At 39.8% G+C, this 22,103-nt stretch overlaps 2 protein-coding genes across 5 annotated transcripts; one reads left to right on the plus strand and one right to left on the minus strand.

The window, feature by feature from the left end:
- The first annotated feature begins 61 nt into the window (after positions 1–61).
- Positions 62–20,688, plus strand: RMND1 (required for meiotic nuclear division 1 homolog). Of its 4 annotated transcripts, none has more exons than XM_053937863.1 (12): positions 62–133; positions 2,810–3,324; positions 7,417–7,525; positions 10,236–10,311; positions 10,659–10,698; positions 13,773–13,873; positions 15,144–15,250; positions 17,248–17,312; positions 18,174–18,250; positions 19,348–19,468; positions 20,157–20,273; positions 20,512–20,688. In XM_053937863.1, exons 2-12 carry the CDS (start codon positions 2,824–2,826, stop codon positions 20,542–20,544), a joined length of 1,347 nt encoding a protein of 448 aa, XP_053793838.1. In that variant the 5' UTR covers positions 62–133; positions 2,810–2,823; the 3' UTR covers positions 20,545–20,688. The 4 variants fall into 4 exon arrangements, with proteins under 4 accessions (XP_053793838.1, XP_053793840.1, XP_053793839.1 ...); XM_053937864.1 differs by lacking the exon at positions 62–133 and adding an exon at positions 1,262–1,339; XM_053937862.1 differs by lacking the exon at positions 62–133 and adding an exon at positions 1,346–1,624.
- Positions 629–2,349, minus strand: LOC128785213 (collagen alpha-1(I) chain-like). The gene is made up of 2 exons (XM_053937514.1): positions 2,265–2,349; positions 629–1,341 (listed from the first exon to the last, which is right to left on the minus strand). The coding sequence occupies exons 1-2, from the start codon at positions 2,347–2,349 to the stop codon at positions 629–631; spliced, it is 798 nt and encodes a 265-aa protein (XP_053793489.1).
- Positions 20,689–22,103: the final 1,415 nt, after the last annotated feature.

Consider the following 22,103-nt stretch of genomic DNA (forward strand, 5'->3'; position numbering starts at 1 on the left):
GCGCGCGGGCCGCGCCCCGCCGCGCGGCGACGGACGGGCGGGGCGTGTCGGCCCGCGCGCCTTGGCGGGGCCCGGCGGGCGGTGGGCGGGGCCGCGGCTCGCGCGGCGGAGAGCGGCGCGCCCCCTCCCCCAGGTCAGTGCTGGCGCGCGGCGGCGGCGGGAACCGCCTCGCCCCTCCCGCCGCGGCGGCGGCGGCGGGCGCGCGCGCGGGGCGGGGGAAGGGAGGGGAAGGAGGGCCGGGCCGGCGGCGCAAGCGAGTGCCCTTGGCGGCCCCGCGCGCCGGCCGGAGCTGCGGCGCAGCCCGCGCTGCGGCGGGGGAGGGGTGCGCAGCCCCTCCTGCGGCAATCCCGGCGCGGCGGGGCCTGCCGCAGCGCCCGCGAGAAGGGTGTGGGCGAGCCGAGGCGGCCTCGCCCGCCCTTCTCGCCGTCTCCGGTCCTGCCGCGGCTGGGAGGGCTGGGAGGGCCCCGCGACGTTCCTCGCGACGAGGGCACAGTTTCGGGGCGATCACGAGCCCTGCCTGCTGGTGTGAGGGGTGATTCCCAGCTCCGTGCCCGACCCCCAGCCCTGGATGCCCCTGGGGCGGCCGGAGCGGTGCGGCTGCCGGGCGGCCGCCTCCCACCCCCCGTGTTCAGGTGTCGCTGCGCGGGGGTGACGCAGCCCCGGTGGAGGCCGCGGACCGGGGGTGGGGGGGCCGGGCCCCCCGGTCGCTGGCGGCGCTGCGTTCCGCGCCCGCCAGGGGCGCCCGTGAGTCGCGCGGGGCGGGGGCGGCCCTGGCGCCCTCGCTCGATCCCGCGGGCGGGGCGGCCTCGTCTTCCCATTGGTCGGCTTGCTGCCCGCTGTGCCCGCCCCGCCCGGCACGCAGCCAATGGGAGCGGAGCCCTCGCCCCCCTGCCTCCCTTCCCCCCGCGCTTGCCGCAGGGGCGGTGCGGCCGCTGTTTTCCTTGGAGCGAAGGGCGGCAGTGCGGGGGCAGGGCAGGGGCGGAGTGTCCCGGCATCCGGGGCTGGCGGGCCCCGGGGGCAGTCTGGAGGCATCCGGACTGCGTGGGCCGGGCGGAGCTCGCGGGCTGGTCTGTGCCGGTCCGGTCCAGTCGCCGGCGGAGCGGGCCCGCCCTATCCGTATATGTCGGTGGTTGTGCCGCAGCGAGCCGGGCCTCCCGGCCGGAGAGGCAGCGGGCGTGGCTAAAGTGTGCCGTATGCTGAAGAGACGTTGGAAAATAAGTCCCAGTTCCCTGCCTGCTGCTCGGAGTGGCGCCTCCTGCCCTGTTGTGGTCGCCTTTCGTGCCGCTTTCTTGGATTGCTGTGTTCCGCTCCTTCTGGCTTGGTGCCTCTGGTGCCGCAGGTCTGACGCTCAGGCCCCTCCATGGAATTCGGTCTATATAATCTCTCTTTCCTTGCAAATTATTTGTAAGCCTGTAGAGTTGAAAAGTCATTCCTAGCATTACTGATCCGGGATGAGGTTTTGTTGGCTAGGAATGTCAACAAAACCATTTTGAGTCTCTTTCTGCCACTTACCACACATTGCTGGAGACTTTACCCCTTGCCCCAGGTCTCCACCACCTGGGTTGCAGTTACTGAATTTCTCTCAGCTCCTTTTTTATCCAGGAGATATTAGGCCTCTAAAAAGGTAAATATGCCTTGTCCTGGACAGGGTTGCTTTTTAAATACAGAACAAGTTTAAAGTTAAAATAATAGTTTATCCCACTGGGTAAGTATGCAAATAACAGGCTTCTAAATTGGGCAAAAATGTATGAGTGAAGAGCATGTAAAGATATAAAGTTAAGCCCAGTATCAATTCACCTAGGTATCCTTGTAAGGATGGACAGGATGCTTGTTCTACAGCACACACTATGATTTGCTCTTTAAATAAAATGTTTATTTGAACTATTATGTTAAATGTATTTTTAGTATTAAAGATCCTCCTCAGTTTTTGAAAAATATTCTAAAATGGGCAGGTTTTTGAACTAGGCAGCTTAATGACTTTTTGTTAATAACTTGCTGAGGATGGATTTTTTTGTCATAAGGAAAATGTTATTAAGAAAACCAGATGAGGGTAGAGAACTTGTCACTTATTTTTTTCTGCAAATTAAACACATGCACTGTGATATTGAGTCTGAATATTTTTATTTTATTAGCTCACACAATGTAGTGTAAATATAGAAGGGTTGCTTTTAGTCTGAGCTGCCAGCATAAGGACACTGTTGTGTTTCAGGCTGCACGGTGACTCTGCAGGCAGGCCTGGTGGTCCCTGTAGCACCAGGATGTACTGGCAGGAGCAAGGCTGTGAGTCGGCTCCATTCTCGCTGTGGTCAGAACAGATGGCTGGGGCTGGAACTGTGCTCCGCTGTTCATGGCACAGCCGCTGAGCTGATGCTGGGCTCTGTGTGTGTTTTGCAGGTGACGTTCCCATACAACCACGTAGTAATCTAATGGTTGTTTTTATTATATATCGAAATGATTCACAGCGTCTGATGTCCTCTTTAAAGTGTGTGCTTGCTTGCTGACAAGCAGTGGGGTTACTGAAAGTGCAGGCTGCTGCACAGAATGAGCAGCCAAAGGAAAAGATGCCCTCTTGCATATTGACACAGCAACCAGTTCTATTTTTTCACCACTTGTTGCAAGCACACAGATGTAGTTTGATCTTAGAGTTTCCATAGGATCAAAAAAATCTTTTTATTCCCAACAACGTAATGTGCTGAGGAGTACTAACACATGCAAGAGTAGTATGGACCACCTTTTAGATAAGAGGGAAACAATATTATTTCTTTCCAAAATGTTGATGGATGATTTTGTTTGTTTGTTTTAAATGCAGTTCAGAGGGAAGAAATGAGATGGAAACTTCTGCACCTTCAGATGAGATCTTTCCACGCTTTAACAACAATATGCCGGTGCCAAAGCTTTAACAAAACTGGACGTCTGCTATTAAAGCTGGATAATGAAGTTGAAAGAAGAGCTCACAGAACAGCGAAGTCTTGGGATTTGTATGCACTGAAACCTGCGTTCCCTTGGTTGACAAGTCAATGTGTGCAAGTCAGGAATTGGCATTTTCTCCAAGGATTTCTGTCCACTTTGGAAAGAAGTGTTTATTATCAGAGTGGGGAGGGTTTTTTCTCATCCTGGAGACGTTTGGGTGTGACAATGATGGAAAACTACAGGCTCAATACAGAGTGGATCAAAAGGCTTAGGAACACATCATCAAGATTTTATGCCGTTGTATCAGCTGGTAAAACTGTCCCCAAACCCAGTAACCAGGCAGTTAAGAGGCCACCAAAGGCACCAAGGACCAAGCAGCCATCCAGAACGAACCTGCCACTCTCAGACATGGAGGTGAAGTATAACATTTACAGTCTATGTGACACTAAGGGAGTGCATCAGTTTAATTTGCATTTAGATTTGGGTTTAGATGAACATTTTAATGAAATTAAAATAATTATTTGGTGAGAAGGACTTCATTATTTACACTAGTGTTGGAGCTTTGCAAATAGAAGCAAACTTGATAGAAATTGGCATGTCTGGTATTTTGAAGGTAAAATGGAAGTTTACTTGCAATGTGTTAACAAAAGTGAAGATGAGTGGTTATTATAAAGTGAAAAGGTGAAGTGCATTAAAAATAGTTTTGGCCAGTGCTTTCAAATTACATTTTCTATTGAGAAAAAGAGTCTAGCCATCAGAGTAATTTAACTTTCTCTACATTTCCTTGCTTATCCAGATCTATCCAGTTTTAAGGTTTCACTCAAACAGAAACATAAGTGAAAGTAAATAATATAAAGCTTATATTCAGATTAAGTTTCAGATGGGAAATAAATGTGTAAGTGTAGCCTGTGTTACCTGAGAAAGATCATTCCATGTGTAGAAATAGCACCTTGATTATCAGGGTCTGAGGGTATACAGGGGAAATGCAACAACACACTGTTTTAGTTACAGTGAGGAAGAACAGTGCATATTTGTGGCCATATCTTCTTAAGCTAACTCTTAGCCAAGCCAGGCCTTAAGTACACTTGAATATAGGATTTCCATGGTGAATCCTGGTGTCAGATGTGTTACTGTTCTCGTCAGGCTAAAACAACCGTGTTGTTAGTAAAATGTATGATAGGTGAGACTAAAATAAGCACTGTGTCTTCAGAAATAGTTTCCACACTGCAAAATGTATCTGTTACATGATCTACTGAATGTGAGCAGAGAAAAGTTTTAGTGCTTGCCTTCTCATATCTAAGCTTATGATGTGTATTTTGTGTGGTAAGCAGGTGCATGCCATAGTGTAAATTAAAGAGGTAGTTATAAACAATTTAGTTACCACTCATCTTTTCATGTTGCTTTGAAAGAGGAAAGTGAAAAATATTAGTCCTGAAACACTGTGTAGTGTTTCCAGCATTTTAGTCATGGTATAACATTACATTCAGAGTTTGATTCTTCTTGGTTTTGGGTGAAGTGACAACATTTTTGAGGCCTTTAAATGACAGCATAGAATGCAGTTTCTTTGTATGACATTTTCATATATATGTGCAAGTAACATGTAGTACTATTTTTTTTTTCCATTGTGAATAGAGAAATTGAGAAAATACTGCCTGATAAACTGAAATAATAATATACTTTCTGAGGAGGCTTTTGCATGGTAAAATGCTGGGTCAGAAATTACCTCTAGTGTAGCAGGCCCCAAGGCCACTGCCATCTCCTTCCCATCTTTTCTTGCCTCTGGAGACAGCAGTTGCAGGTTTCCATTCCTGAGGTTCTCAGTTTGAGAACCCTGAGGATCTGTGGTGGTTTCTCTCTGGGAGGGCTTGATAGCTGACGCCTTTCTTTTGCAGAGCACTTGGTGAATGAGGTCCTTCCCATCCTCCCCAGCACTGGTCTTCATGTGTTTTTACAGTCAGCGTGCAGGGCACCAGCAGTGATAAATCGTTGTACAACCAGTTTTTCAGGATACATAGAGGATTTCCTTGGAAGCAGTTAAGTGGTTTAGTCAGTCCATCAGTGAGTGGTACCACTACTTGCATAACCTGGTACGATCTGATGGCAGGAAAAGCCTCTGAGCTAACCCTTAATACTACAGCATTTATGCTACAGCATATGATCTAGCATAGAAATAGTTTGAAATTCAGGCATAGACATAGTATTTACTACACTTTAGATAAAGATTGATTCCTGTGGGGATATGAGGACTAAAGTTCATCCTACAGGTTTTCTTTCTTAAAATTTTTTGTGTGCTAAAAGTGGAAGAGATGGACTAAGAGGAATTATGATTCCATGAGCCTGCACAGTTGTTTGGGGGCATGATGATACTGAAAATGAGTTGTCAGCATACTTAGCTGTCCTTAGAAGCAGCCATCCTGTGTGTAGCTCTGAATAGAATATCAGTAATGCTGTAGGCAGAAAGGAGAAGAGGGTGAGTAGCTCAAGTTCCTTTCTAACACCAGTACAGGAGCTGTATTCTGAGGTTTTTGAAGTTTGCAGGCAAAAATGATGTAGCAGAAAACATGGCATTAAGGTTGATCAGCCATTTAACACATCTATTTTAGGATTAACTGAGTCACTGATTAGATTTTTTGTCTGTATCTCCACCAGCACCCATGGACATGTATTTTAGGTGTCTTAATCACAAATTATGCCTAAGCCAAATGTTCTCTATCAAACAAGATTTTTGTAAATATGTAAGTGACACAGTACATTATAAAAAAATCCCCAAACCCAAAAGTAGTATATATCCAAAATGCTGTTTCAGGCATGTAGTTTAGTGGAAAACCTCTGGTTGTAACTAAATGAGGAATGTAGTTAGCCATTGAAACTAAAATTGTAGCTGTAAGACAGAAAGTCAATCCTGTAGTGCCTTGAAATGAAGAATAGACCAAGTAATAAACTGTGGGAAACACAGAGCAGGATAGAGGTTTTCAGACTGTATACTAACTGCAAGATGAGAATTTGTTCCCTTAATTTGTGACGGAAGAGTTTCATAGCAGAGCATGTGTACTTAAAATAACCAAAAGGAGCTTTTTGGAAGAGTCTTCAGATTCAGATGTATAATTGGCACTGGTGATTTAGCAATTGAGAATGGATTTATGCAGTTGAAATTGTGATAATGAAACGTGATACTTCAAGGGAACTGAAAGCTGGAGTTCTGTTCCACTGTTAATTCAACCTTTTAGCACAGTTGTGGGAATATGCCTACAAAATTGCTCTCTGAATATTACAATTACTTTGAAAGCTTATTTTATCCTAGTGGTTGCTGAATTAAGATTTTGTGTAAGCAAATCTTTGGATGTGATAGTAGAATGTTAACATTAAAAAAGAAAAGTTCAAATGTGAGGTGGTGATTCTAATGATTGGTGACAGTCCCCCTGCAGGGAGCGGAACCCCTCTTGAAGCCTTGCTATTTGACAGTGTATGAGTGCTGCAAGAATGTGACTTAGATTTTTAGGTTGAAGTGTATTGTGGACCTAAATGCCTGCAGATGAGCACAGTTCTTTTGTTCATTTGTTGTTAGTTACATCCCCATTTGTATTAGTTACAAAAAGCTGGGAAGTGACTGATCCACAGTGAGACATTGCTTTCTGGATATTTTCCACTACATTGTACTGAAAATAGGTCATACATGGTATCAGAAGAAAGAAAAACACTTCAGATGAGTAGTAGAATTTGCAAATCAGTTTATTGTGACTTGTTTGATTAATCAAGAAAATCTCACATCTCCTTGCAAGTCAGCATCATTTTCCCATTTACTTCTTTGAAAATGACATTTTAGTTATTTAAGATTGTGGGATATTGGGACAAACTGGCCATGTGTACTGTTCCACTGTGGTGTCAGGGGAGACCCCCTGTTAGTGCAGGATGCAGCTCAGGGCAGGGGAGGACACTGTAGATGTGCAGCACCTGCAGCTGGTCCAGAAGGTGACTTTCTGTGCTGCGGTGGCTCAGCCCTGGCAGTAGCTTGCTGCATGGCAGAACACGATGTTTGTGGTTGAAGCTTCTGCTTGATAAACAGACTGGGGTAGTCAAACTCCATTTACCTTTAAAACACGGTGTTTTACCTGCGATCAGGAGTGACCTGCCTCTGGTTTCAGTGGTCAGCCAAGTATGTCATAAGCCATGGGATGGGAGAGCAGCAGCAAGTGCAGCTCTACTGTTCAAGTATTTGATTGGCTTTCAGGGAAGAAGGGTTGTCTCTGTGGCTCTGTCATAGTTTTTTGTTGTGACTTCACTCATGCCACGTGACTTGTTGTCAGTGTGTGATTTGCTTTCCCACTTAACAAGGAGCAAGTACTCCTGTTAGTATATGTACACCAGGTGGAAATCAAGGCAATGATACCACAGAACAGTGCATAAATGAAAATTGTCACTCTCTTAATAAATTTGAAGCAAACAGTTGTCTTATTACCATCTTGCTCCAGCCATGCCCTAACTCAAATTTCTATTCCTTTGGCACAGAATCTGATGCAGTGCACAGCCTTTGCAACAGCAGATGAATATCATCTTGGTAATCTCTGTCATGACCTGACTTCACATGGATATGTTGAAATAACAAGTTTGCCTAGAGGTAGATTTTTGAAACGTATTAAATGCAATGTTATATCTTGGGAAATAAATTATGGGTGAGGGATATAATTTTTTTAACTGTATGTATTCTTATTCTGATAATATCCTGGATTACATTTTACTGCCTGTAAAATTATTGCTGTGCTTAAAGATTCTATTTGCCTAAAAGTCCCCACAACAAAACCTTTCAGAATAACAATGTGAGCAGCTCGTGCTCTTACCTTCTGTAATTTTTCCCAACATTACAATTACATCAGAAGTATAGAAAAATTACATGCATGCATGAAAAATAACTTAGGGAATTGACTGATACAGAGAATTTCTACGACATTCACTAACTGAGTATTAGTTTTGGAATTATTTATTTTAATTAATCTTTCAGTAGTGAGGTAGTGCAGTACATCAGCTGTCAAAACAATTTTGTAGTTTGAAGTGTTGCATCTTCTTTCTGTACCTAGATTTCTATTAATGTAAATTACAGAGTTGGAGAGGAAGGCATGCAAGAGAGAATCTTGCTAAGTGAAATGAAAAAGATACACAAATAAGTGTTTAGTTCTAGTAAAGAGTATGCTGTTGATACTTCTTATTTATTGGGCAAAGTATATCATAGCAATTGTTGAATGCTACACTTAGGTAGGCTTCAGCATAATAATTGATTCTGGTTTCTATATAAAGTATCTCTGTAGACTTGGGAAAGTATGACTTGGAGATAGCTGCAGTATACTACAAAAGAAAAACAAATTGGTCTTATTATCACATAAGGAACCTTACGCCCTGGAACAGCTGTGATTTTCATATGTCAGTAGTAGAATGCCTTCTTCCTTTGAAAGAACAGATTATATGAAGCTAGGAGAAGCACTGGCAGTTCATGGGCATTTCAGTAGGGGTTATCAAAAGCCTGTCTGCCTCTCAAGTAATAATCTAAGTGCAGTAATACTCTAGTGGGTCTCTTTCAAGCATGAGATTTACTAATGATTGTCTTGTTCAGAAAGATGAACATGAAAGACAATACCCACTAGAATATAGGCTTCATGTTCTTTTGTAGTTTCTTTGTATTAAAACTAACCCTGGTTTCACAGCTTTGGGATATAAACCTTGTACAACCCCCAGCGTGACCATGAATTAAATGTTACTGTTGGTGTTATTTTACCTTGGGAGTGTCGGTTTTGCCAATTCCTTTTATTTCTTCATGGTGTTTTTGACTCATAATGAGTACTGTTTATCAAAGGTTTGGAGGAAGTAATGATGAAAGGATATTGGATTGTGCCAGCAGATCTGAAGTGTTGTGATGGTTGGCATGCGCATGTAGCAGTGGTTGGTTACCAAGCCAAACATTGAATCTGGGAAGATAATTTTTAAAAATATTTCCACATAGAAATCTAAAACAGCAGTTACAGTGTGAGTTTGTTGCTTTGTAGTGTTTTTCCAAAGCATTATTCTTGGTTTTGACCTCTTTAAAAACTTTTTAGAGGCAGATCCTGCACATCCACTTAAAATAGACCAAATTCTCTTCAATTGTGTGTGTTTTGGCTGGAGTGGATAAATAAAGATATGGCTGGTATTTGAAAAGGCAAATGAGAAAATGTAGACAAATGTTACTTCAATGATGAACTCAAATTTCACACCTAAAATTGCTCTAGTTATTCATCCAATGATGTATCTCTGAACTGGACTAGCAAGTGGAAGAAAAGTCTTTAAAGGCTCATTCAGACCAACTGTGTGGTCCCAATTCAGATATTAGCAAAACTGTATCTGGTACTTGGTCATGTCTCTCTGCTGCCTCAGTCTACCTGGCCTCTATGGCCTGAGCAGTAAAGCAGAAGGTAGAATTTGTACACAAGCAGAAGTAACAACACTTGATACCCCATCACTTGACTTGTGATTTTCCTGAAAAGGCATTTAAATTTTTAAGGCTTAGCTGTTAGGCCCTGCAAAATCTTTGTGAAGTCTCACTTTAAATAGAAGTAGGGGGCTTTTCTGGTCTAACTTCCACTAGTGCTGCAACAAAATGAGTCATGCTGGTTTGAAACCACATTGGGACTTCTGAAATTTTATCTGTATTAGTGAGTGGCACAGTGGAGAAGATTTGTAGAAGAAAAATCAAACCCCTGTTTGGAGAACCCAGCAACCACATTTATTAAATTTGGGGATATTCTATTTGGACTAGCTCTGGTCTAATCCTCTGTAACAAATGCCCCATTTAGTGGTTGGAGTACGACAAGAGCATTGTTTGAGCTTCTCTTTCATTTTAGTTTAATGCAAAAGCCCTCACATTTTATGTACTGTTGCGGAGTGCACATCAGAAGTGTGGTAAGGGAGAGTGGGTGGAAGATTTGTTTCAAAAACACGCTTCTGATGTGCAGGGAAATGCAGGTGTAAGCTCTCCTGTCTTGAGGGTACACTCTTTCAAGTTTCTGACTGGCAAAGCAAAGTCAGCACAATTTGAGTGCAGATTAATCTTTTAGTATATAGAAAATAAGAGCTTCCAGGCAAGCGGATTTGTCTGGTAATTTCTCTGCAACTGTGCAAAACTTCCACAGTTCTCTCACACTGTATGTCCACTTCTGTATTCGTTATTTACAATGTCTGCATCAGTTTTCTCAACTGGCTGATGTGTTAGTATGCAAATGTTGAATTACATGATTACAGTTACCAGCTGTCATGTTTAGAAGTTGACTAAATAATCAATTTTTTCACTTATTTCAAACCAGATGCTGCAAATGTTTTGGTGATCAGTACTGAGAAATCTGCAAAAGAAGATGATTCTGGCATGATTTTTTTCTTCAGGTAAGCTATAAATCATGCTCAAAATATTATGTCATTAATAGTAATGGTGTGAAGGAAGTAGTGCAGCTTGCTTGTTCCTGCATCATATTACCTCATGAAACTCAAGGAATAACTGTCCAGTCAGAATGATTAAAAAAAAAAAGTCAGAATTATTTAAATGGTTGAAAAACACCTTCTCATGTTTTTTCATTGAAGTATGGTTAAAAAGCAACTAGTATATAATTTCTGTGAAGATAGTTTTAAGTTTCTTGATTCACAATGACAAAAATTGCCACTGTACAATTTGAGTATTCCATTAAAATACATTTAAAACAGTGATTACACTCAGTTTTTCCTTGAATTCACAGGGAAGGGGCTGTTGTATTTTGGAATGTGGAAGAGAAAAGTGTAAGTAAAGTGAAACTTGGTTAAAACTGCATAAGCAAGTGTTTTGTCAGTCTCACAAAGCTCAGCCTGCTAGACGTTTGTTTGGGGGACTGATCTTTCTATGAAGGAAAAAAACTGATTGATTCTTCTCCAATGAGTACAGGTTCTTGCCTGCTACTGGCCTCAAGTGTGTGGGCTGCTGATACATCACCTTTGAAATTCATCTACTTAAGACAAAAATCTGAAACCTTAATTTAGTGAGACTGACAAAAAGAATATTCTTGCAGCTCTCCTAAAAAAGTAGATCAGAAAAATCTACCTGTGAATGATTGTTTGAAAAGCACTAATGTAACAGAAAGTCTGTTAGAAGAAAAGGATTATTCCATTGTATTCCATTTAAGTCAGTTATTAAAGACTTATGTTTGTACAACTTTGAAAGAGAAAAAAGAATTATAAGCAACTCATTAATACTGTTCTGTGTTTTTACCAGCCAGCAATTTTCCTGAAGGAATTTTTTTATTGGTTGGTATAATTATTAAATATGTTGCTGACATGTTATATTTTGGTGATCTTTGCTGACCTAGAAGGGTATGCCAGAAGCATATCTATTCTAATGAATACATTTATAATTATTTAATGTTTTAAATGTATTTTTATTACTGTGGTTAAACTGGATTCTAGATACAAAAAGTATTGACCTTATCTGTAGACAGACTATGTGAAATTAAGTGGTGTATTAAATAGATGATACTGAGATGCATAGAAGTTCACAGGAGGATTTTCATTGGGGTAAACAAAAACTCAGAGCAGTTGTTTCCAGATGTGAACAATTTGTGGATTCAAGTTCACTTCTTCTGTTTCAGAAGATTCTCCTGATTTCCTGTCTGTTTTGGGGGGTGTCAGTGTATCAGGTGTCCTACAAAAAAATACCAGTTCTCCCTTCAAACCTTGCCTGTTTGGATGCTATGGCTGTAACTACACTACTGATTAACAAGTATTACTGAAGACCAGCTGCTTTAACTCCTGATGATCTTTGAGTTGAACACCTTAGCCCACCGGAGTACTCAGAAAATTCTCCTTTTGTTGTACAAGCTTAAATACCTTTGAAAATTTGATACCTTGTTTTCTTGGTCAATACTAGTATCAGCAGTTGGCCCCTTGCTAGCTTTATTTGTAAAAGAGGAGGAAAAATGCCTCTTTCTGTTTACTGAAATCATAGTCAAAGCTTTAATTGCCCAACAACTTGCTCAAATACAGGAAGTATTTTTATGGACATGCTTTAATGAACTGAAATGAAAGGAGAAAAACCCCAAACTGGTCTGTAGAACAGAAACTGAAAGCAATTCAGTAAAACAGAATTTAGAGTGTCACTGCAAATGGCCAAAATACCCCAGAATGACTAGTAAGAGAAAAAAATATTTTAAATTAACAAACATTTAACAGAAGAAGTAAAAAATACAGACTGATCACAAAAAGAAACTTAAAATACAAAATACCAATTTCAAATACCTGAGTAAGAAGGTTGTACAGCAGCTTCCTTACCAAAATAGCAAGGGCAAAAAGAAAAACCTGCTCTGAGGTTTTTTTAAAAGGGAACTGTGACATAAGTGCCTGTAATAGCAAGAGTTTGCAGGTGGTGACTCCAGAACATCTCTTCTAATTAATTTTACTGTGTCACAACTAGTCCCTTCTATAAAATTAGGCTGGGCCTAGAAGCAATGTGAGGTTTGCACTGCTGAGCTGTCTCTGGACACTGCTGTTTGGCTGAGGTGACTGGCCTCCAAGCAGACGCTTCCTATGTTTTCATACTCTTTTTTTATCACAAGACTTGAATTATATGGCAAATCTTAGTCATGCTAATACTGAATTCAGGATTATGAAAGGAGCAGTTTCAGCAGTACAGTTGAGGGTTTTTTTTTTTTCAGTGAAAAATGTTACTGTGTTACATAGATAGTATCACCAAAATTCTTGAAATCAATGAAAAAAGCTAGCAGTGCAAAGAAAATCCCTCTTGCAGGTGATCCAACAGATTTTTTTTTAGAGTACTTAACCTGGAAAATATGCTTTATGAAAAACTTAGAGGGTACAGTTTTGTGCTAAAAGATGAACTATGATCTTTTATTTTAAAAAGAGAGTGCTTTTAAATATGACTTAGTAGAAGATTGAACTCTAAAGAATTTAGGCATCAAAAGTGTTTTGTGGTTTTGTGGTTTGGTTTTTTATTGGCTGTTGTGTAGCTAAATGCCTTTTAAAAACTAGTAGGTGAGTGCTTTTTTTTTAGTTCAAAATTCGTTCTAATTGCAGATGATTTTTTTGAGGGGAGCCTTGTAGCATATAAAAAGGAAGAAGGATGAGAGATCCTAAGTTAGGTGTCAAGAGGAGAAAGTTTTGTGACAGAAAAGGGCTTTTTCTTCCTGCATCAGTTTTTCGTGTGCTGGAGAATAAAGGAGCAGTGAGATTACTTCTGCAAGTAAAATTGCACATTGAATTACTTACAGGGATGAATGTAGCAGCTGAAACAGTTTTTCCAGATTTTTGTAGTGGTAAAGGGTTTCTGTAATATAACTAACCTCTGGTAGCTGAAACAAGACTACTGATTTCAGCAGCAATCAAAAACAAAACCACTGATTTAGCAGCAAACTAGTAATTTTATCAGAAACAACAACCTAATGTACTTTTTCTAAAGATTCATTCCCACACTCAGACATCTGCCAAAATCTAGTAAGTTCATTGTTATAATACTGAATACATCCATGTTGTCCTTACCCTGTTCCATGTGTGCACATATAAAATGACATTTCAGTTTTACCAGATTCCTTGCCGTTGTTTATAGCTACAACTTCTTCTTGAACCGCAACTAGTTTCAGAAGTGTTAATAATAATATTTTTATATCTATTTATCTATCTATAATATTTTATATACTTATATATAAAATATAATAACTGTGTTAATCATTATTATTTAGCACACCTCTTCATTGTTAGGTAAATAACTTCAGCATGAAGGTTGCATTCATCAGCCTGCCCTATGCAAGTTCTTTGCAGAGTGATAATTTACTGCATGGTAACTATTGCTGCAATTGTCTCCTTCTTAGATGAAGAATATCATGCGAGTGCTAGAGCAGCATGAAATTCAGCCATACGAAGTTGCACTGGTCCATTGGGAAAATGAAGAGCTGAACTATAGAATAGGAGAGTAAGTATCTTCAGGCATTCTGTATATAAAAGCTAACAGACACCTAAACAAAAATCAAGCAGAAGTAATTTAGCTAGTAAAAATATACTTGTCCTTACTTTTTTTCCAAATGAGTAAAATAAAGAAAGAAAACTATAAATCTTGAGTCAGTAAATGTTTCTGTCTTGGTAAACTTGCAGGTAGTGACCTTTGTGATTTGCTTATATGATAGATCTTGTAAATAAGAAGCTCTCTGCCCACACAACTCTTCAGCAATCCCAAACAGAAACTATGTATGCCACAGCAAAAAGACTAATAAGCATTATTAAGATGAGTTTGATCTTAAAGAGGATGCTCTCTATAAGCTTTCTCCATGTCCTTGAAATTCATATACAAAGATGTAAATTCTATATACTTCATTTAGTAGGAAAGTTACAGCTTGATTATTTTGTAATTATAAACCTGGCAAGTTATCTTTCCTTGTTAAATAATGTTTTTTCATCATAGAACGAAAATTATTTCTACAGAAATATTTCACAATGAAAATTGTTATATTTAAATTATTAATTATATATTAAATTATCTGTAATTTTCCAACAGCACCCAAAAGCAACCCCTAGACAGGACACTTTTTATACTAGGAACTGAATGAATAATGCTCAGCTTATTTAAAGTAACTTGATAAGGAGACAGGTGTTTGGTTTTTCCTGACCATTTGAAAACTGCATGTACTATTCAGTTGTGTAATTTGTGATTCTTGACATGCTCCATTTTGCTTATGTGTGTTTCATAGTGAGATTGACACGAAAAATTGAACAAGTCTTTTGTCCCCTTTTCTCTGCTCCTTGCCCCCTATGCCATAGAGGTTTTAGGGAAAGTAACAACATAGTGGGGAGGGAGTAAGGTTGATAAGAGTGAAAGCGGAAAATGAAAACAGAAAGATAACAGAGGAGCTAAAGAGCAGGAGAGAGGCCAGCATCCTGCTTACTCTGAATAATCTTTGTGTATGCAGCAATGTTATAGTTACCATCACAACTTGCTGCACTTGCATTTACACCTAGAAAATTTGGCCATTATATTTGTCTTAGACTGAGGAACTAATTTTCAGTGATTTGTTGTGAATATCGTCCAGTTGAACATGAGTAAAATGCAAGGATGGGGATGATAGCATACAGACGTGGCATGCCTTATCTAAATAAACAACCAGCCTTTCTTGCACTGTCCAATATTCTTTAAATGTTCCTGTGCTGGTGGCTCAGTCAATGAAGATGCTTCAATCTTGTCTTAACAGAGGTCAGTCAAAGCTCCATAAAGGACAAATCTTGTTAAATTCTGAGCTGGATAGTGATGAAGTTGTTCTGCAGAAATTTGCCTTTTCAAATGCTCTTTGTCTTTCTGGTAAGTTAATGATGTTCGTACTATGTAGTCTATGCTACAAATGTTGTGAAATGTCATTGTGAGTGGGACTTGTACAGTGACAGGCTGGAAAAAACTTCATATCTGGTTTAGACAAACTGTGTAAAGAGTGATTGTGCTTCAGGTTAAGAGGATTTGTTTTCAATGCTTTTACTGTGTTTTCTATAAATTGGAATTGCCTTATTCAATGGAAACCATTTTAAAGCTGAAAAAAGCACATAACAAACATGCTTTGTAAAAAATACACATTCTACTGAGCATCCTGTTCCCCACCTTTAAGAACTATCCTAGGATAACAATGAGTGTAGAGTTCAGTATTTGAAACCTCTCAGTAATCTTGGGTAATTCATACTGACATCATTTTCTCTGACAGAAAAAGCTAGATGCCAGCTAAAGAAGTGATACAGGGCAGCTATTCCCAGCTGGAGAGGTGTATCAGTAACACATATGTGGACCAGAGTCACAGATAATGTTTTGCAGGCTTATTAGCCATGGTAGCAGACAGTGGGAGGCACTGTGAAGAAGTCAGGCTCACCAGTTGTCCTGCTGCTTGAGCAAATAACACCTGTCTACTGCTTCAGACCTTGAATGATGGAGTGAGTGGGAGTTAGGAACCAGCATCAGTAAGGCTGTCCTCAAAAAACGCCTTTAAGGGAAGTCTGGTCTGTCTACCTCTACTGCCTGTAGGGTAAATTCCAGGATTCCACTATTTTGGGGAAGTGCACCTTTACACAGGAGAGAAACAGAATGCATCTTTTTGAAGTACTACATCATTTCATCAAGGAGTGCAGTGTAAGTGAATGGTTCCTGACTGTTGGAGGAAGAGCTGTTGAGAAAAAAGCATATTGTTCTCTGTAGTTTTCTTATTCAAAAAGGCACTATATGGAAGAGTAGTGCCTCCTAAAAGGGAACAAGGGATTTATTCCCAGGAGATAATGTTCAGTAAAAATAAAGGATACAAGTATAGTCCTTAGTCAAATTTATCAACGGCAGAAACCAGCCTCTGTCAAATAACAGGTGACAGATGAAATGCTTACTGGCTGTTGTTTTTTTCAGGGGCTAAATTTAAAGTCATTTAAGTCAGGCCTGTGTATTTAAAAGATGAGTGTGCAAAATGCTCGGCATTGAGTTTACTGGCAGTGTCCTAACCAGATGGTACTATTGATTACTACCACAGAAGAGTTCATTTTGACAATTAAATCTTCCCTGATTAAAAATTTCAGACTGAGTGGGGTTCATTTTTGATCTGTTGCTACTTCTTTCTTGTCTGGGAATCTGTGGACTAAAGAACAAGGCCCAAGTTAAACTATCATCTTGTAGAAACATTCTGCTGAGGCATAGCAGAATTTGTGTTGCCAATGCCAGTGCTGAACTCAAGCTTCCATAGAACAGAAGTTAGTATCTTCAGTAACAGTACACTCACCTAAAAACAAAATGGGAGATTGCTCAAGTTTGGATTGAGCTAGGAACAGGCGGTGTGTCTATACAGGCTAACTCTGTGGTTGGAGCACGGTGCATTAGTACTGCACAAATGGAGAATGAGAGCTGTGCAGGACACTAGAAATGTAGTGGAGGCTTTTGAGGTACCACATGAAATCAGCCTGACACCAGCATAGCTCATTATCTCCAGCCTCCTTGGAATGTAATTTGCCCGAGGGCTCACACATCCAGTAGAGCACTTGGACACACAACTTCTGAGCTGAAGCAGAAACTCTCCAGAATCTGAACTGATCACTTGGAGAAGAAAGCTGCGCTCATGGTGAAGCTGGTTCTGTGTGCAGAGCTGTGTCAGTGCCCAGCCCAGATCTGCCCACTGGTACATGAACAATGATTGTATAGTACAAACCGTGACTTGCTGCAAATAATGTCTGTAAGCATCGACATGTCCTGAAGCAGCCTGTTGGCAGATTTAAAGTTAGAATTACTTGAAAGCATATGTACTTTTCACAGTCTTCTGCTTTGTCATCTCTGTGTTGCAGTGAAGCTGGCTATTTGGGAATCGTTACTGGATAACTTTGTGGAATCTATCCAGTCAATTCCTGAGGTGAGGTCTTGTTCCCCTCCTTTTCTCCTGTGTTCTGTAAAAGATCAGTCCATATGTAGCTGAGGATAGGGAAAAAGCAATTGAATGTTGAACACATTTGATCGTAAATCCATCAGTGCAGAGAAGCAAAGTGGTTGAACAAGAAATCATCAGCCTTTAAAGGCCTGGGAGTGGATCTGCATTGTAATAATGTTTCCCGTGTTGTGCCACTGTCACTTGCTACTGGTGAAATGTATGTGTAACAGGACAAGCAGCATTTAAAAACCTGGCCAAACACAGTGTGTGCTAACTTGGGCTGAAAATAATGTGCTTTGACTTGAATATAATGAAGAATTTGAGTGAATTACTTAAAGGTTTTTCATGAGACATAATTACAGTAAAAAGCCCATATGATGTTGTATATAAAATTGAGATTTGTAGGGTTCAAAAGAGAAAGCATTGGGTTTATTACTTGTATATGAAGGAAATAAATGGTAATACATTGATTGTTATAAGGAGAAAGTCTGTAAAAAGGCTGAGGAGTGGCAAGGTAAAAGAACACTGTCATGACTTTAAAATAAAAAAAGCAGGAAGGAAGAACAAATCATCTCTTGTTCAGGAAATCACTTACAGAAAATGCCCCATTATTTCTGTAGCTACTGATGACATACTCAGTGATTTATTGAGAAGCCTGGTTGAACCAGTTGCACAGTGATATTCTTAGAAAGCTAGAGAAGCAAGGCACTAAGCAAACAAAACTAAAATATTAGTAAGTACAATATGCATTTAGATTCTAAGACAATTCAGGCTGTAAAACTCTGGACTTCTTAACTACTAGTACATATTACTTGATCAAGCAGTGAAGAACTTCTTACTTTTCAGATTCTAAAGTCACGAAGAAAGGTAAAACTCTCTCATGCAGATGTGATGCAGAAAATTGGAGAACTCTTCGCACTAAGGTAACTTCTTTGGTTACACCCAAGACATTGCATTACACAGAATGTAAAAGTTACATTGTGCAGGATACAAAGAGGTGAATGCATACTAAATAGAGCAGGGTGAGACTGGAGTCTGTGTGCTTTTTACATTAGTAAGGGGACTGGCTCACCACTCACGCTGGCATTTCAACTGCAGGCATTAAGCAGGCAGTATATCATAAATGACCAAATACCACACCCTTTTCCCTTCCTGAGTCCAGCAACACGTGTTTAAACTAGTAATTACAGTAGATACTACAGCACGTAAAGGATACCAGGAGAAAGGTGGGTAGGTGTAGTACTGTTAACAGCCTAGAGTTGTTAAAAATCTTTTGTGAGTTTTGTTTTTCCCTTGACTTACTCAGAAACCACTGCTAAGTCATTGTATTTAATGTTTTTTCCTCCCTCAAGTGAAATTTGGCCTTTGACAATACAGACCATTACATGTTCTAAAAAAAAGAAAAAGGAAAAAAATTCCTTTTCTCCAAAATCTCCAAGGTAAAATTAGAAAACAATTCAACAATTCCTGTTTCAAATGCTGGAGTATTTGAAGGACTGATCAGTTATCAACAATGATGTTCCAGGTATCCAGAGGTTTATGTTAGTAATACATTGAAGGCAGGAGATTTTAGCTTTTAGCCTTTATGATGCTTAGACCATTGCCTGATTCTGAGGGGTGTGCTGCTCTCACATACCCAACATGCAGTGCCAGTCACATTTAGGAGTTCTGTATTGTTACTTTGTGTACTGCTTCCGTGAGCCACCAGCATAGTCAGGGTCCTCTCTACAGGTATCAAAAATTAAGGAAGGTGACAGGTTGAGGAGGCAGTGATGGCATAAGGAAAAAGTAATTTATGTTCAAAAGAGTTCAACAGTAGAGTATTCCCAGAAAAGTTTCAGGAGATGTGACCAATTTTAAATGATCACTCCAATTGTATTTTTACTATGAAAGGAGATTGTTTTCATACTGTATGTAGAATTACAGGAAAATTTTCTTATTTCATTTAACTACATGTAAATATTTGCTCGTATATTCACCAAGAGGAAGCCTGAACTCCAGTAGTACCCATTCTTTTTAGACACCGTATAAATCTGAGCTCAGACCTGCTAATAACACCAGACTTCTACTGGGATAGAGAAAAACTGGAAGAGCTTTATGACAAGACTTGCCAGTTTCTCAACATTAATCGCAGAGTTAAGGTGAGTGTCTTACTGTTGTGAGAATCTCCCATGCTCAGATCAGTTGTCTTTGGCTCAGCAGGGTCACAAATTGCTCTGTGAATGTGCTTTAATTGCAGAAAGGGAATAAATAATAAGGTATTATACTCTCCTCTTTTCCAGGTATTATTAGCCCACTCATACCTTTACCTGGTTTAGGTTAACCTGCCTCACATTAATGAGGCACTAAATTAGCTTTAAATAGTTAGAACTGAGAAGTGGATTCTTCTTACTGACATGATCATTCACATCAGTTCTTGAAGGGTGACATGTTTACTGCTGAACCAGAATTAGAAGCATGAAAACTACCTCTCCTGGTGGTACAGCAATCATAAATATTTAATTTTGAGGCATTCCAGAAAGCTGTATCTTCTTTTGCTTATGACTGTTTTCATGAGCAGATGTCACCCAGAAACACTTCACAGAAACACTGTAGATGCATATCTAAATTTATATTCTTTTGGGGAACCCATTGAAATAACAGGTTCATTTATACTGAAGCTCCTGTTGCTTGTACTTGTTGTCTTAGAGAATTTTCTGTTCTATTAATTTTCTATTCTATTTTGCAGTGATGTTAACCCCTTTCTAGTTCTGTGGAGTATGTTTCCCTATTTAGGGATCTCATTCAATTTCTGGAGTCCAGGTCTGTGATGTTTGTAATTATTTGTAGGTAATGAATGAAAAGCTCCAGCACTGCATGGAGCTGACAGACCTAATGCGAAATCACCTGAATGAAAAGCACGCGCTGCGCCTTGAGTGGATGATAGTAATACTAATCACCATAGAGGTTGGTGGGGTTTTTTTCAATATTAAGAACATAATAATAAGTACAATTTCTATACTTCATACTTTGAGAATTAAGATCATTGTATTAATGTGATGTACACAGGGATTAATATTTATTCTTAGCAACTTTCAAATTGTGGCTACAGTTACTTTTCAGATTATCTGATTTATAGTGTAAACTGGTTTAAAGGTTTTTAAATAAAATAAAAATTCACATCAGTGTGTTTGCTGTTCCACAGGTTCTGTTTGAACTTGCAAGGGTAGTTTTCTGATGACAGAACAAACTCAGGAAGAAGAAAACAGACAAAACAATAGAGAACACAAGATTTGGAAAACTCCAATCATATGCTTCATGAAATTGTGTCTCTTGATAAATCTCTAAATCTTCTGCTCAAATAAAAAAAATTTAAAAATCAGTTTGTGAACATTATTCCCAACCACTGTACTAATAATGTTAGAGAGGGCTTACCCTATGGATGAATCTCATCTGTGCTGACTGTATTTGGTGAAAGACTCTACTGCTTACTACTCTACTACCCTTAACAGTTAAAATTATGCTGAATCAATTACTACTTTGTGTATTTCTGATTAATGTTTTCCCTCATGTTTATCAGCTCACTCTTGGAGAGCTGCAATACTGTCCCAAGCTTGAAGATGGCATTACTATTTGTTCTCCTGGCATGATTTTAATATATGTGGCAGATGTATTTAACATTATGTTCCATCCCATCACAAAGTGGTGTTTGTATACTTGAATGGGAATATGTTTATTGAGAGGTAGTACTATTTCCATTCTGTTTTTACATTTAGTATTCATATAGAAGGGAAATTAGTTGATCCCAGAGGTCACAGGAACCTGTAGCAAAAATGGTAAAATAAAGAAAGTTTCACAGAATTTCTCTGTCCACTTTATCATGCTTATCTGATTTTAATCAGTGTAAGTTGCAAGGAGTGAGTTAGCATAGGTGAGATGTGTTACTTATTCATGAGAGGATGAACAGATTTTTTTTCCTAGCAACTTCTTTTTGTAAATGTATTTTCAGAAACTGGTACACAACTGCTGTTTTATCACCTGTTTCAAATTCATTTTAGTCCAGTGTATTAAATAAGGAACAGAACCTAAAGATTCTGTTAAAAGCCCCTGGAGCATCATTAACAAGCCATGATGACTAAGTTCTGGCTAAAAATGCAACTACAATTGCAGTAGCTTATTGTTCTCTCTTCACCTGAGAGCATTATTTCTGAGTGCAATAGACTCCTGTTGAATACATCAAATAGACATAATGGAGAAAAGAATACAGTCAAGCACAGCTAGCAAAAACATCTGACTGCAAACTCATCCTTTTGCCATAAATTACAATACAATGCCATGGGTGCCTCTGAAGAAGCAGCTCTTCAGTGTAGAAGAGTGCTTTTAAGTGTAGGCTTTCTCCACTGGAATCAGAACAGATTGTAGCTGGAGGTCTTGGTTCTGGAATAGCTCAAGTTCCTCTTCTCTGAACTGAGAAGGTCTGAACAGTCAGGCCCTGCTCAGGGAAGTGAATTGGTGAGAACAGCTCGGTGACAAAGACTTGTCACTGCAGAACTGTTCTGCATCGGTAAGCCTGGCTTACACAGTGTTGTTGAGAAACAGAACATTACATCTTTTATGCAGCAGGAAAACTTAGCAAGCACCACTTAATTCCAATAACAGAAAATTAGGTTACATTTTAATTCTAATTTTTCCAGCAAATATTTTTCAGGCTTCTCCCTCCCCCCTCTTTGCGTAATACTTACACTCAAGGACATGACTTCCCATTCACCTCACATTTAATGTTTCAGTATTTCAACT

The sequence above is a fragment of the Vidua chalybeata genome, chromosome 3 (assembly GCF_026979565.1).
Source record: "Vidua chalybeata isolate OUT-0048 chromosome 3, bVidCha1 merged haplotype, whole genome shotgun sequence".
Taxonomy (NCBI): Eukaryota; Metazoa; Chordata; class Aves; order Passeriformes; family Viduidae; genus Vidua; species Vidua chalybeata.